General features: G+C 44.3%; 1 protein-coding gene across 8 annotated transcripts in view; it reads right to left on the bottom strand.

Annotated features, from left to right (window-relative positions):
* The window catches only part of LOC135526080 (lysine-specific histone demethylase 1A-like), a 28,923-nt gene that overhangs the window by 8,456 nt on the left and 4,127 nt on the right, over positions 1-16,340 (bottom strand). For 6 of the 8 annotated variants that reach the window (XM_064954164.1, XM_064954166.1, XM_064954165.1 and 3 more), the window contains 10 exons: positions 13,972-14,078; positions 13,637-13,718; positions 12,381-12,475; positions 11,247-11,264; positions 10,750-10,892; positions 10,497-10,587; positions 10,224-10,358; positions 7,573-7,646; positions 7,222-7,333; positions 2,028-2,160 (listed from right to left, as the gene is read on the bottom strand). In XM_064954164.1, the coding sequence (XP_064810236.1) occupies positions 2,028-2,160; positions 7,222-7,333; positions 7,573-7,646; positions 10,224-10,358; positions 10,497-10,587; positions 10,750-10,892; positions 11,247-11,264; positions 12,381-12,475; positions 13,637-13,718; positions 13,972-14,078 (990 nt within the window). The remainder of the gene's footprint in view (positions 1-2,027; positions 2,161-7,221; positions 7,334-7,572; positions 7,647-10,223; positions 10,359-10,496; positions 10,588-10,749; positions 10,893-11,246; positions 11,265-12,380; positions 12,476-13,636; positions 13,719-13,971; positions 14,079-16,340) is intronic. The other 2 variants (XM_064954169.1, XM_064954170.1) reach the window with 1 other exon arrangement.

The following is a 16,340-nucleotide window of genomic DNA, read 5'->3' as shown; positions in this document are numbered from 1 at the left end:
CAACAGCTCCGGTGGAAATTCCTGCAGTAGGCAATCCAGTTGCATGCTCCCTCAAAACCTGACACATTTGTGTGTGTTGTGTCAAAACTGCACATTTCAGTGGCTTTTTGTCTCGAGCACAAGGTGCACCTGAGTAATGATCATGCTATACCTGTCAGGTCAGTGGATTATCTTGGCAAAGGAGAAATACTCAATAACAGGGATGTTAAATTTCTGCTGTTATTTCAGCTCATGAAACATGGGACCAACACTTAACATGTTGTATTTATAGATTTTTGTTCAGTGTGTGCATTAATATAAAATCATATAAAAAGCAGAAATACCTTAAGTATTCAGACCCTTTGTTATGAGACTCAAAATTGAATTCAGGTGCATCCTGATCCTATTGACCATGTTTGAGATGTTTCTACAACTTGAAGTCCGCCTGTGGTAAATTCAATTGATTGGACAGGCAAACACCGAGCTCGGAGACAGGAGTGTTGAGAAACAGATCTGACGAAGGGTAGCAAGAAGTTTCAGAGCATAAAAAAAAAAAAAGTCCAAGAACACTGTGGCCTCCATTTTTAAATCGAAAGAAATTTAGAACCACCAAGACTCTTCCTAGAGCTGGCCGCCAGGCCAAACTGAGGGAGATGACCAAGAACCCGATGGTCACTCCGACAGAGCTCCAGAGTTCCTCTGTGGAGATGGGAGAACCTTCCAGAAGGACAAGAATCTCTGCAGCACTCCACCAAAACAGGCCTTTATGGTAGAGTGGCCAGACCGAGCTCACTCAGTAAAAGTCACGACAGCCTGCTTGGAGTTTGCCAAAAAGCACCTAAAGGACTCAGACCATTAGAAACAAGATTCTTGGTTTGATGAAACCAAGATTGAACTCTGGCATGAACTCTGCCAAGTATCACATCTGGACGAAACCAGGAACCATCCCTACAGTGAAGCATGGTGGTGGCAGCGTCATGCTGTGGGGATGTTTAACAGCAGCAGGGACTGGGAAACTTGTCGGGATCGAAGGAAATATGGAGAAAAGTACTGTGAGATCCTTGAGGAAAACCTGCTCCAGAGTGCTCAGAATCTCAGACTGGGGTGAAGGTTCACCTTTCAACAGGACAACAACCCTAAGCACACAGCTAATACAATGCAGGAGTGGCTTTGGGATAAGTCTCTGAATATCCTTGACTGACAGCAAGTGCTCGGACATGAACACCTCTAGAGACCGAAAATTAGCTGTGCAGCCACGCTCCCCATCCAACAGGACAATGCCTGAGCGGATCGGCAGAGGATGGGAGAAACTCCCAAAATACAGGTGTGCCGAGCTTGTAGTGTCATACGAAAGAAGACATGAAGCTGTAATCGCTGCCAAAAGTTGCTTCAACATAGTACTGAGTAAAGGGTCTGAATATTTACTTAAATGTAAATCAGTTTTTTTTAAACCTTTTTTTAACCACTTGGGGGGGGGGGGATGGAAAGAAAACTGACTTGTCATTTAAGGGGTATTGTGTGTAGATTGATCAGGGAAACAACTATTTAATACATTTTAGAATAAGGCTGTTACGTAACAAAATGTGTAAAAAGTGAAGCGTTCTGAATACTTTCCGAATGCACTGTATTTCCTCAATGTTATAATTGTTTGCCTCTTGGGCCTCCCACAGACCTTGGCCCAGGGGCTTCAGCCCTGGTAAGTCCCTGCATTCATTTGGCCCTGCACACACAGGTTCCCCACCGCACACACAGGTTCCCCACCGCACACACAGGTTCCCCACCGCACACACAGGTTCCCCACCGCACACACAGGTTCCCCACCGCACACACAGGTTCCCCACCGCACACACAGGTTCCCCACCGCACACACAGGTTCCCCACCGCACACACAGGTTCCCCACCGCACACACAGGTTCAACACACACTAACAGGTAACACATGAACAAAGGAATACACAGACTGACACCCAGACAGACAACACAAAAGAAAAGACACAGATTGACAAACGAGCATAAGCGCAGCTACCCACAAATATCCTGTAAACTTACCAGAGGCGGTGTATCGGACCTGACGCACCGCCGTGTTCAGTTTGATGTCCAGGCCCTCGGCCAGAGCCACAGGGACACAGGAGTAGCCATTCCTCACTGTCAGGTGGCTGCCTGTGAACTCAAAGTCGTCGTCCTGGACAGGAGAAAAAAGGGAGGGAGAACACAAAATGTGGGTTATATATGGTTTACAGGGAACAAGGAGAAAACAGCACAACAAATCAATACACATTAAACACTCAGAAAGTGAATTATGTCTGGCTTATTATTTGTGGTTTCTGCCTCTGCATTTTTAAAATGATTTTAGGCTAGGTATCTGTAAAGCACTTTCTTTGTGACAACTGATGATGAAAAAAAGGGGGTTCACTAAAAGACATTTGAATGATTGGTTTACAAGGGCTTAGAAGGGTACTTGCCGTTTACGGGTGACTATAGCCTTGGTGGTTTGAAAGGAATGAATTCAACAAGATCTGGTGTCTAATAGCCGTGTATATTACGTGTTTGAAATCGGATCTAGTATGGATGTGCATACTAGGAGAGAGAATTGCCAGGACAATATGGATTGGTTTTGGGAAGGGAAAGTCCATGTACTGCAGGAAGAAATCATAAAGGCGCAATATATAGGGCTATAACGGTAATTGTATAAATCGTGTAACGGACGATTATGGATGAAGCTCATGAAAATAAAATAGATTAAATGTATTTATCAACTTTATTTAAGGCGACAAACTTTACTCAAAACAAAAGGTGCAGAAGGGGATGGCTACCGTTTTATAGGCTCCTAACCAGCTGTGCTATTTGTTTGTTTCTAACTTATTTTGTACACAATGTTGCTGCTACTGGCTCATGTGACCGAAAAGAGCTTCTGGACATCAGAACAGCGATTACTCACCTTGAACTGGACAAAGATTTTTTTTATTTAATGAGTCTGGCATAAGACATACTGCTTCCCCGAGACCAGGCCCTGCATCAGGTCCTGCATCGGCAGGACAGAGCAGCTATGTCTGGTAAGACGAGGGATGTGTGTATATTTGTCAATAACAGCTGGTACGCGATAACTAATATTAAAGAAGTCTCGAGCTATACACTATTAACCCAGAGTCAACTATATTTTTCGTAGCTGTCTATTTACCACCACAAACCGATGCTGACACTAAGACTACACTCAACAAGCTGTATAAGGCCATAAGCAAACAAGAAAATACTAATCCAGAGGCGGCACTCCTAGTGGCCGGGGACTTTATTGCAATTTATATCCGTTGTACCTAATTTTCGACCAACATGTCACATGTGCAACCAGAGGAAAATAAACTCCAGACCACCTTTAGTACACACATAGAGATGGATACAAAGCTCTCCCCCAGCTTCCATTTGGAAAATCTGACCATGATTCCATCCTCCTGATTCCGGCTTATGAAAGCAGAAAGTACCAGTGACTCGCACATTACAGAAGTGGTCAGATGACATGGAATGTCCACTACAGGACTGTCTTGCTCGCACAGACTGGAATATGTCCCGGGATTCATCCAATGGCATTGAGGAGTATACCACCTAAGTCACCGACTAAAACAATAAGTGTATCGACAACGTCGTCCCGAACATGACCATACGTACATATCCCAACCAGAAGCCATGGATTACAGGCAACATCCGCACCGAGCTAAAGGCTAAAGCTCCACATTCAAGGAGCGGGACACTGATAAGAAATCCCGCTATGCCCTCAGACGAACGTATCAATAAAGGACTAGGTTTGAATCCTACTACACCAGCTCTGACACTCATCAGATGTGGCAGGGCTTGCAAACCATTACAGACTACAAAAGGAAACCCAACCAACATTAACAAGGCTGCGGGGCCAGACAGATTACCAGGACGTGTACTAAGAGCATGCGCAGACCTGCACAGAAGTTAACCTGCCTAATGGCACTCACGTCTATTGCCAGGAAGTGCTTTGAAAAGGCTGGTCACGGCTCACATCAGCACCATCATCCCGGAAAACCTAGATCGACTCAAATTTGCATACTACCCCAACAGATCCACCAATAACACAACCACACTCTCTTTTTCACCTGGACAGAAGGAACACCTATGTGAGAATGCTATACATTTTACTATAGCTCAGTGTTCAACACCATAGTGCCCACAAAGCACATCACTAAACTAAGGACCCTGGAACTAAACACCTCCCTCTGCAACTGGATCCTGGACTTCCTGACGAGCCACCTACAGGTGGTAAGGGTAGGCAACAACACATCTGCCATGCTGATCCTCAAGATTGGGGCCCTTCAAGGGTGCGTGCCTAGACCCTTCCTGTACTCCCTGTTCACCCACGACTGCATGGCCAAGCACGACTCCAACACCATCATTAAGTTTGCAGACGACAAAATAGTGGTAGGGCTGACCGGTTTCATCACCACCTGGTATGACAACTGCTCAGCATCCGACCGTAAGGCGCTACAGGGGGTAGTGTGTACAGCCCAGTACATCACTGGGGCCAAGCTTCCGGTCATCGATGACCACAAAAATTGTCAAAGATTCCAGTCACCCAAGTCAGACTTTTCTCTCTGCTACCCCACGGCAAGTGGTACCGGAGCACCAAGTCTAGGTCCAAAAGGCTCCTTAACTGCTTCTACACCCAAGCCATAAGACTGCTGAACAATTTACATTGACACCCCCCTTTGTTTTTACACTGCTGCGCACTGTCTATTATTAGTGTCTTGATGCTGTATTTTTTGTCCTTCATGTTCGAATACATTAATGTTACCCCTTCCTTGTGTTTTTTTTGTAATAAATAAATTGCAAAATATATTTTTAATGCAGTCACTTTACCCCTACCTACATGTACAAATTACCTCGACTAACCTCTACCCCTGCACATTGACTGAGTACCAGTACCCCCTGTATATAGCCTCGTTATTGTGTTACTGACAACATTTAAGTGTCTTCCTTTAGTTGATTTAGTAAATATTTTATGAGCTCTATTTCTTCAATTCTGATGTTGTTTAAGAGCTTCTACATAAGCATTTCATAGTAAGGTTAAATCCGGTTGTATTCGGGCCATGTGACAAATCAATTTTGATTTGATAAACAGTAAAATAAAAGTAAGCCTGGTTATCATCTAACAACCGATATAAGGAGAGACGAGAAGAGACAACTAGGCAGTTTAAGAATTGCGTGTCATAGAACAAACAGATGACTGAAGCCATCCAGGCATTCAAAAAGACAAGTGCACATGAGTCCATTTCAGCGGTAACATGGACTCCTCACAACGTGATGAAACTTTGTTGCCCCTTGTTTCAGCAATGTATTGTGGCAAACAAGTATCATGAATTGCATGCACCCAAATCACTTTCCAAAAGCAGGGAACATTGACTTGATATAGCTATTCCCTCTGATAGCCGTCAGCTTGGCTACAACAGTAAACATAGATCATCACGTTTCTGCACAGGCAGTCAGGAGCAGAGGAGAAAATCCCCCCAAAAATTTTGCTATTCAAATGGTTCTTAGGGTAACCGTGGTCATTTGGCTGACAAAACAACCATTATCCAAAATTCCATGACCATCACAGCAATATATACAAATCAATCTACCATTACCTGTTTGCTAAGAATCATATTTAACTAGGCAAGTCAGTTAAGAACAAATTCTTATTTACAAAGATGGCCTAAACCCGGACGACACTGGGCCAATTTGTGCCCTATGGGACTCCCAATCACAAACGGTTGTGATACAGCCTGGATACAGTCTATATACAGTTCCACAGTTGAAAGTGCACGTTTAAGCAAAAACCAAGTCATGAGGTCGAAGGAATTGTCCGTAGAGCTCCGAGACAGGATTTTGCCTAGGCGCAGATCTGGGGAAGGGTACCAAAACATTTCTGCACCATTGAAGGTCCCCAAGAACACAGTGGCCTCCATCATTCTTAAATGGAAGAAGTTTAGAACAACCAAACGACTTTTCCTAGAGCTGGCAGCCCAGCCAAACTGAGCAATCGGGGGAGAAGGGCCTTGGTCAGGGAGGTGACCAAGAACCCGATGGTCACTCTGACAGAGCTCCAGAGTTCCTCTGTGGAGATTGGAGAACCTTCCAGAAGGACAACCATCTCAGCAGCACTCCACCAATAAGGCCTTTATGGTAGAGTGACCAGACGGAGCCAATCCTCAGTAAAAGGCATATGACAGGCCACTTGGGGTTTGCCAAAAGGCACATAAAGGACTCTCAGAGAAACAATATTCCCTGGTCTGATGAAACAAAGACTGAACTCTTTGGCCTGAATGCCAAGCTTCCTGTCTTGAGGAAACCTGGCACCATCCCTACGGTGAAGTGTGGCAGCAGCATGCTGTGGGGATGTTTTTCAGCGGCAGGGACTGGGAGACTAGTCAGGATCGAGGGAAAGATGAACAGAGCAAATTACAGAGCGGTCGTTGATGAAAACCTGCTCCAGAATGCTCAGGACCACGGACTCCTTGATACAGGTATGCCAAGAGTTTTTTATTTATTTTACTAGGCAAGTCAGTTAAGAACAAATTCTTATTTTCAATGACAGCCTAGGTGGGTTACAGTGGGTTAACTGCCTGTTCAGGGGCAGAACGACAGATTTGTACCTTGTCAGCTCGGGGATTCGAACTTGCAACCTTTCGGTTACTAGTCCAACGCTCTAACCACTAGGCTACCCTGCCGCCCCAAGTGTGTAGCATAATACCCAAGAAGACTCAAGGCTGTAATCACTGCCAAACGTTCTTCAAAAAAATACTGAGTAAATAGTCTGAATACTTATGCAAATGTGATATCAGGTTGTTGTTTTTTTGCTATAATTTATACAAACTGATTTTACTTTGTCATTATTGGGCATTCTGTGTAGATTGACAAAGGAAAAAAAACACACAATGTAATCCATTTTAGAACAAGGCTGTAACATAAAATGTGTAAAAAGTCAAAAATGGGTCTAAGTACTATCAATAACCAAAAATAACATTTTTCAGCTATTTGAAGCTGGTGTACAAAACCGAAAGCAAGACGCAAAGGTGAAACTTAAGGATGAGAAACAGAAGTATTACACATAGAATGGATCCACCACATATCAGAATGGCTTTCATTGAGGATGATAGATATAGAACTCACATTCTATGTGAATTTGGTCAGATCAACTACAAAGCTACATACTGGACCTAAGTGAGTAATGAGTGAGTGAGTTTACCTGGTCCCAGTGCTTGAGTGAGAGAGTAGAGAGGGGCGTGGCATTGGCAAATTCCAAGTTGGCAAAGTGCCAGTCAAGGATCTGCCTGTCCCGGGACGACAAGTACACGTCACTGTGGAGAGATTGGCAGAGGGTGTAAAAAAAAAGAACAGTGATGCGAGCACATCTAGCCTGGTCCCAGATCTGTCTGTACTTTTGCCTACTCCATTGTCATTGACAAGCTAAACATTACCATGACAATTCCATAAGAAAGAGCCGAGAGACTGGCACCCAGGCTAGAGCACACCCACATGCTTAAAGAATAGCACAACAGCAGCCCTTTACAGTGGAGTGAAGGTGTTCAAGTGTTACCTGGGTGGGTTGGCCTCCAGTTCCTGAAGCTTCTCCTCCAGTTTGACCTGCGACACCACCAGCTCATCATACTCCTACAAGAGAGGGGAAGAGAAAGGAGTTTAATACTGAGACATGTGGCCTCCCAAGTGGCACAGCGGTCTAAGGCCGGGATGTCGTCGTCTCATCGCGCTCTAGCGACTCCTTGTAGGCGGGCCGGGCCCTGCAAGCTGACTTCAGTCCGCAGTTGTACAGTGTTTCCTCCAACACATTGGTGGGGCTGGCTTCCGGGTTAAGCGAGTAGTGTGTCAAGAAACAGTGCGGCTTGGCAGGGTTGTGTTTTGGAGGACGCATGGCTCTCGGCCTTCGCCTCCCCCGAGTCAGTACGGGAGTTGCAGCAATTGGGACAAGACTAACTACCAATTGAGGAAAAAAGTGGTAAAGGTACAAAACGAGGAGAGAGCGCATTTATTTTTCTTGGCAAGACACCAAGACCGCCAATGGAGCATACAGGAAACCATTTGAAGTCGACTGGTTTCAGACATGGGGGCCAACCTGAGCAATAGAACGGGAAACACTGGAGTACATCTATTTGTGCACACAAGAAGGTTTAAAGTAAAGTAAGAAGGACATCAGCCCACTCAGGTTAATGGACTGAGTCACCCTGTCCATGTGTCATCACCTACCCCTGCAGTCATTGACACCCACCTTCCCAAGGCCTCCCCGACCCTGTTCTAGCCACACTCTGTGTGTGTGTGTGTGTGTGTGTACACACACCTTTTCCAGCCAGACAGACCAGGCTGAGTCAAGCCTTAGAAGTGCCTTTTCAGGAGGCAGTCGACCAAAAGACGACTCGAGTTCAGACAGCAGCTGTGTTTAAACTTGCTTCCCAAAAATACACGAGGTGGAGCTTTATCTGCACTGAAAGTGATGCTGTACTGCCTTTAATGATACACAGGCAAAGCATTAGACCACTCAAACACATGCTGCTGAAACCGTCGTGTTTACAAATTTTTTTGTCTCTGAGGCACATCCTTAGCTCTACTCATGTCGAATTTTCACTTAGTCGTGCATTGACGTCAATGGGAAACTCTATGAAAATTAGATTTTAGTGAAAGTTAGGATGTGCCCCTATGGTCTCAAGTACACTTGTCTCCTTGGCTTAAAGGGACACTTCGGGATGTTGGCAATCTACTTCCCCAGAGTCAAATGAACTCGTGAATACCATTTGTGTGTCTCCGTGTCCAGTAGGAAAGAAGTTAGAGATAGTTTGGGAGCCGATGCTAACTACGGTTATCAGGTCTATGGTATCTACTAGCATGCTAGTGGACCACTAATTAGCAATTGCACTAGCACGAGTTAGCAACTTCCTTCAAACTGCAAGCAGAGATAAAATAATAATTTAAAAACAAATCCACAAGTTCACCTGACTTTGGGGAAATAGACAAAGGGTCTCATTGCCAAAATCCCGAAATGTCCCTTTAAATGACCCAAATCCAATCCACCCATTTACTATATTAACATGGTTTGCGCTAAGCTCATACTGTGGCAGAAAGTCAGCTATAAATCATTAAGCCCTGTATTTCCCCCTAATAAGTTTACTCAAATGAAGTTAAGACTTGGATGGAGGAGATACTTGCTATATAAATGACCACAATTATTTTGGAAATCTGAGTAACATTTCTTTCATTAGTTGATTGAAATGCCATCAACAGCGGTACACAGATCCTACTTGACCATTTCTATTCACAAATGCGAGTGAATTGCACACACCGTGGAGCACTGACCACCTGCCAATTTTTTACCCCCAATTTCGTGGTATCCAATTGTTAGTAGTTACTATCTTGTCTCATCACTACAACTCCCGTACGGGCTCAGGTGAGACAAAGGCATGCGTCCTCCGAAACACAACCCAACCAAGTCGCACTGCTTCTTAACACAGCGCGCATCCAACCCAAAAGCCAGCAGCACCAATGTGTCGGAGGAAACCGACGTGGTCAGTGTGCACTGAGCCCGGCCTGCCACAGGAGTCACTGGTGCGCGATGAGACAAGGATATCCCTACCGGCCAAACCCTCCCTAACCCGGACCACGCTAGGCCAAGCCTGGGTGCAAACCCAGAGTCTCTGGTGGCACAGCTAGCGCTGCAGTGCCCTAAACCACTGAACCACCCAGGAAGCTGAAATAGACATCTTACCCACATTGAGCAGGTGTTCGTTTTAGGCCCTGGAAAACACTCTGATAATTGCCCAAAAAAATGGTTGAATTGTAAACACATACATTGAGAACACCTTTAATTGAATCCAATTGTGTCTGGAGGCTAGAAATAGGTGATGCTCCAGCTAATGACTCCAGCTGTTATATGTATGGCTTATCCACGTTGTGTGAGAGTCTGGAGGAAGTACCACACGGTACAAGAATGAAGTTTGTTTTGGAATAAAAAATAAGCAAACGGGAAAGTAATCAAAGTAATGTGCCATTAACTGCTTGCAGCTTGAAGCTATTCGTATGGAACAAGTAGGGACCCATCAAATCTGTTTTAAGATGTTCTAAGGCCACAACCATGCTTAAACCACATCAGGAGTCCACTTGAGGTCTGGGGAAAAATGGAAGAAACCTATCCTCTGCCTCTACAGTAGGGTGGGTGGTGTGACAGAGCACGAGTAGCCTCACCTTGCAGAGTGCAGCGAGGTCGCGGTGCTTGCTCTTGACCAGGAACTCGGCAGTGATGTCTCTGGGGGGCTTGACCTCACTGGCCTCCTTGTGCTGCTGATGAAGTTCCTTGACCCTCTCCTTGGTACCCACCATCTGAGAGAATGAGGAGGAAGAGATAAAGGTAGATAGACAAGAGGAGAAAACAGATTAAAGGAGGGAAAAGAGTACATCTACATTAAAGCTACTTTTGTTGTTATTTTTGACCTCAGATACAGTGGTACTCATGGTCACCTTGTTCAACAGCTCCTTGAGATCCTCTTGGGTCTTGACGATCTTCTTCCAGTGCTCTATCTGCTCATCTTTCACATGTTTCTCCTGCAACCTATTGGAAGTTACCAGTCAAAAGAACGCCTAAGAAATGATATGTGCCGATGAGAAAGAGGAATATTTTTTTTTTAATTAAAAACTAAAAACAACCATCGCCACAGAATTTGTGCAAGTTCCCAAGCCCTGCATATGCCTGGACAAAGGGCCAAACACTTACTGAATGACCACCTCCAGGGCCTGTCCCAAGGACACAGGCTTGTTGTTGAGGAAGTTGAAGTCCAGCTGGTGGCTGAGGTAGGAGGTGGCCTCCAGCAGACGGTTGAACTCCTGCTCCACCATCTCGTCCTTCTCCTTGGGCACCTGATGATTAGGTCAACAATGAACATTAGGATTATAGAATTGAAATATTAATAATGAACAATGTGATTATAGCATTTCATGTTATTCATGAACATGCAGTCATAAGGAAGAGCAATCCAATTTAGAAAGAAATCGCTTCCTCGACCATTAGAGACGCGATCAAGAGAAATATACCTCTGGGGGGGGGGGGAGATACTGCTGACTACAAGGCTTCGACAGACAGGTGCCTTTCAGGACACTCAAGGACAGACCCAGTTCTATTACAGTCTACTTCAATGTGTACCGACATCGGATTGAACATTAAATGATTAACAATAGGTGAACAATGATATTATGTAGTAAAGCAATACATACGCTTGTGCATCGTTCACCCTTTAGTAGTCCACCAGATGATAAACACGGGAGGGGGGGAGGGTTCGAGAGGGGAGAGAATTAACAAATTAAACAAACTTACAATATAACTTTTTTTTTTTTTAAATGGGTGTATTTGTGCATCTCCAAGCAATGTTGTTCTCTCGATTCCCGGGGTCATTTCATATGTTCATGTGTTTGAGCTATTCGCTGCACTAGCAGGCAGAAATACAGCCAGGTATGTTGTGTCATATGATTCAAAATGTGTGACTCTTTCCTTTAAAATGTTAAATAGATGTAACCACCTTGAAAAAGGACACTTAATTAGCTGCCCCTGCAGAAAAGGAAATCAGTTGCGCTGTGTGGAGAGTGACCAGCTGCCCTATCCCTGACTACCACCCTTTAACAGAGTCATTTTCATTAGGCACCAAACAAAATAAAATGGACTGAGACAGGTAGGGACTACCTCAACTTGTCCAATAAGAAGAGATCATTTCTGTTTTTGCGTTGAAAAAAAGTTTTTCTATGTTTGGCCCTAATGAATATGACCCTGGCCTGAAAATAACCCCAAACATCCTACCGCTGCATGACAGAGGGAGAAAATAATAGTTTGAAGAGAACACTGCTGGTTATTTCCAGTCTAACAGTATTACATTGGGAGAGTCTGGCCTCAACAAAGAGAGGGCAGAGCTGCTGTTGATGACACGCTAGGCTAAGCGGCTAACTGAATCCACCCTGCTAAGTGGTTAGCTGAATCCACCCTGCACTTTGCTCGCGTTCCGCGGAAACAAGCAGCCTTGCGGACAAAGTAAGGGCCCCGCAAACACAGCACATAGTGGTGTGCTGGATGAAATCTAAACATCTTCAGCACAAGAGGTAAATAACAAAATGCAGAGTTGGGGGAAACTAAATGTCTACATACAGTACAATGGTTGTAGGTTACATTTGTGGTTAGCAGACACTTCAAAGTCGAGTGTGCTTGCACGAGACACCAAAGTAATACGACAATTCATTTTGTTATAATGTTCTACAAGCATTTCACTCTACTGCAGTGCATTGGCATTATATGGAGTGTGTGGCCTAAGCCTCAACTCAAACTAAGTGATTGGCCAAAATAGCTAGCGATGCAACACTCACAGCTTGACCGTTGGCTTCATACAGAGGACACTTCTGTTTGATCTTGGCTAGCTCCATGTTAACCTGCTTGCTGACCACCGCCATGGGATTCCCTCCTAGAACACACCAGATAGAACATCAGGATATAGGCATACAGCCATAGAATCTATAGACTAGTTCTATGCCCACAATATCAGGTAAGCTATATTAGGTAGCAATGTTAAACTATGACATTTAGTTGTAGTTCTAACAGCCTGGCTGGGTAGATAGTGTAGATTTTTTTCTTGCATATATTGAATGTGATAAAAATATGAATATGACCAAACTTGGTATCATTTGAAACTCATTTGTGGAATCTCACGGTTTCATATTCAATTGTCGTTTTTACAGTCTTCCATAAAACAAAGAAGAAAAGTGATAAATCGTAATTTGCCTGTCCAGTCCTATTTCTTCAGACTACATTGATCAGGGCATCTTATCAGGAGTGCTGATATAGGATCAGTTTGGCATTTTAGGTCATAATGAAGACATGTTTATGGACAGATACTAGATCAGCACTCCTACTCAGACACTTGGCTCATACGGGCCCAGACTACATTTACATGGTCAACACCACCCTCTGCTGGTGAGAAGCTGTCATAGCAGGCCCATTTGAAATTACTGTTCAGTGGCTTTCAAATCGTGTACATAGTCGACATAGGAACAGGACTCCCATGGGTCTTGTGGGTCCAGCGAGATTCCTATAGGAACTGGAGTGAAATTCTAGAGCCAAGTTCGGGAGAGGATTAACAGCCCACAGGAACAGCCAGTACAGGAATCCTTTTAAACTGAGTTGTGTGTTATAAGCAGTTTTAGAAGGACATGATTTTACCCCCCCAACAGGAACACATGTTCTTCTGTTTTCAATCACAATATATAAATAAAATAGGCCCTTCAGCTGAGCAGGCAATGGAAAATTGCTCTTTCTCGTCCAAGTGGAGCCGTTGCTATGGACACACACACACAGACAGCACATGGAGCGTAGGGATGGCGCGGCGGAGAGACAGACGAGCAGCTAACGGAGAAAGTTAATTCTGATTTGGGCATGTTAAAATGAGCACGGGATGGAAGTGATTTTTATTGGGACAGGATAGGAAAGTTATCAGGGTTATAGAACTGTTGCGGGGGGATTGACAAGATGGCACAGGAATTCATTTTCACTTCTGTGTAATGATCATTACCACCGGCACTGGCTGCACGTGTGTGTAATTGTGTGTGTCTATGAATGAATGCTTTACCCAGTCCTGTCACCACCATGGCCCCCAGATCAGCCACATAGTTGCCCTTCCGGAACGTGGCCACTCTCCCCCCAACACGGTCCTGAGGAAACAATAACCAAATTACCACAACAAAGAGGAAAACCCTAACCATTAGCATTACTGGTCAGTATCACTGTATTAGCTGAAGGTTAGATGTAGGTCGTGTTCAATTGGCACAAAATGGAAGAACACCGATGTCATTTCTCACCTTGTCTAATAAGAAAAAATTGTGGTTTTCAATTGTGAAGTGTTTTGCTACAGCGTGCCCCAATGAACTTGGGCTTGTATCGAAGTGTGATGCGCTATTGACCCACCCTGGCCTCCAGTACGGTCACATCCATGCCGAAACTCTGCAACTGTCGCGCGGCCGCCAGCCCAGACACACCCCCTCCGATAATGATCACCTTGCCGGTCTTCTTTGCTACATTGACACAGGGGAACTAGAGTGATTAACAATCACATAACCAGCTATTTTGACACATCGATAAAAACAAATTATGTTGAGTCACATGAGGTTTAGGGTTGAACCCCAAAATTATTATAACTCCTTGCTATTAACCAATCAGCATCCAGGATCCAAACAACCCATTTTATAATTGAAAATAATGCCACTGTTGATTAGATGCTTTTTTTCTTCAGTTGCACTTCTCCACTCAGATGAGAATTCACGAAGGAGCATTCTATCAGGAGACAGTGCTCCGACTGATGTGAAGGTACTTTTCCTCTGGAAATTCTCGGTTTAGCCTACTTTTCTCTGGAAAATGCAAGATAAAAAAATGATATAAAAGAATGTAGGTTATTGAACCTTTAAATAGGCTAGTCAGTTAAGAATTTGTTCTTATTTACAATGACGGCTTAACGGGGAACTGTGGGTTAACTGCCTTGTTCAGGGGCAGAACGACAGATTTTTACCTTGTTAGCACGGGGACTCGATCTAGCGACAGTTATGAAAACTTAGGACCCTAAAGAGGACTTTCTACTGACTCTGAAAAACACTAAAAGAAAGATGCCCAGGGTCCCTGCTCATCTGCGTGAAAGTGCCTTAGGCATGCTGCAAGGAGGCATGAGGACTGCAGATGTGGCCAGGGCAATAAATTGCAATGCCCGTACTGTGAGACGCCGAAGACAGCGCTACTGGGAGACAGGACGGACAGCTGATCGTCCACGCAGTGGCAGACCACGTGTAACAACACCCGCACAGGATCGATACAACCGAACATCACATCTGTGGGACAGGTACAGGACGGCAACAACAACTGCCCAAGTTACACCAGAAACGCACAATCCTTCCATCAGTGCTCAGACTGTCCGCAATAGGCTGGACTGAGGGCTTGTAGGCCTGTTGTAAGGAAGGTCCTCACCAGACATCACCGGCAACAACGTCACCTATGGGCACAAACCCAACGGTCGCTGGACCAGACAGGACTGGCAAAAAGTGCTCTTCACTTACGAGTCGCGGTTTTGTCTCACCAGGGATGGTCGGATTCGCGTTTATCGTCGAAGGAATGAGCATTACACAGAGGACTGTACTCTGGAGCGACCTGACATGACCCTCCAGCATGACAATGCCACCAACCATACAGCTTGTTCTGTGCGTGATTTCCTGCAAGACAGGAATGTCAGTGATCTGCCATGGCCAGTGAAGAGCCCGGATCTAAATCCCACTGAGCACCGCCTGGGACGTGTTGGATCGGAGGGTGAGGGCTAGGGCCATTCCCACCAGAAATGTCAAGGAACTTACAGGTGCCTTGGTGGAATAGTGGGGTCTCACAGAAAGAACTGGAAAATCTGGTGCAGTCCATGAGGAGGAGATGCACTGCAGTACTTAATGCATCTGGTGGCCACACCAGATACTGACTGTGACTTGATTTTGACCCCCCCTTTGTTCAGGGACATATTATTCCAATTCTGTTAGTCACATGTCTGTGGAACTTGTTCAGTTTATGTCTCAGTTGTCAAATCTTATGTTCATACAAATATTTACACATGTTAAGTTTGCTGAAAATAAATGCAGCTGACAGTGAGGACATTTACATAGATTTTGCAAAAATGACTTTGCTTTTTGATTGTAAGTTAATTTACTTGTGTGGCTGCCAGCCAAAATAGCATTGAACTTCTGCTGTCACCGGATGAAAATGTAACTATTTTCTGCCTAATGTGTTACACCAATGTATTTTATGTGAAAGAACTATTGTTGCACACCCCTGATCACTCTATTGAAGAAAATAATGGATTAAGGAATGCCTTTGAAAACGCAGATTTCTGAACTTATGCTATATAATGAACACATTTTTAGTTATTAAAATATTACCAAAGTTACCATAGGGATTGCCATAGATTACCTGTTAATTATCAAAGACTTGTGAAACTTTGGTAAATTACTGGTAGCTTTGGCAAATACCTGTATACGCAAACAAGTGGTGTTTTAACCTTGCTCAGATGGGCAATTCCACAGTAACAGAATGACTCAGATTTGTCACTTTAAAATGTATGCCAAACCAAAAACATGAATTTCCAAGTTTAACCATATAACTCTACGCACAAGGACTAGTTTTAACAATTTCCACATAAAATTTTACTCGACGAGTGCAGACGTAAAGTGTGGTAACAGAATGACGGTCCAAATCTCCCTCCAATTTTTTTGTTTGACCACGTTTTCCAAAAGCTCATAAATATCTACTCC

This window comes from Oncorhynchus masou, chromosome 32 (genome assembly GCF_036934945.1).
Source record: "Oncorhynchus masou masou isolate Uvic2021 chromosome 32, UVic_Omas_1.1, whole genome shotgun sequence".
Classification (NCBI taxonomy): domain Eukaryota; kingdom Metazoa; phylum Chordata; class Actinopteri; order Salmoniformes; family Salmonidae; genus Oncorhynchus; species Oncorhynchus masou.
This window is presented reverse-complemented; position numbering and strand designations above follow the sequence as displayed.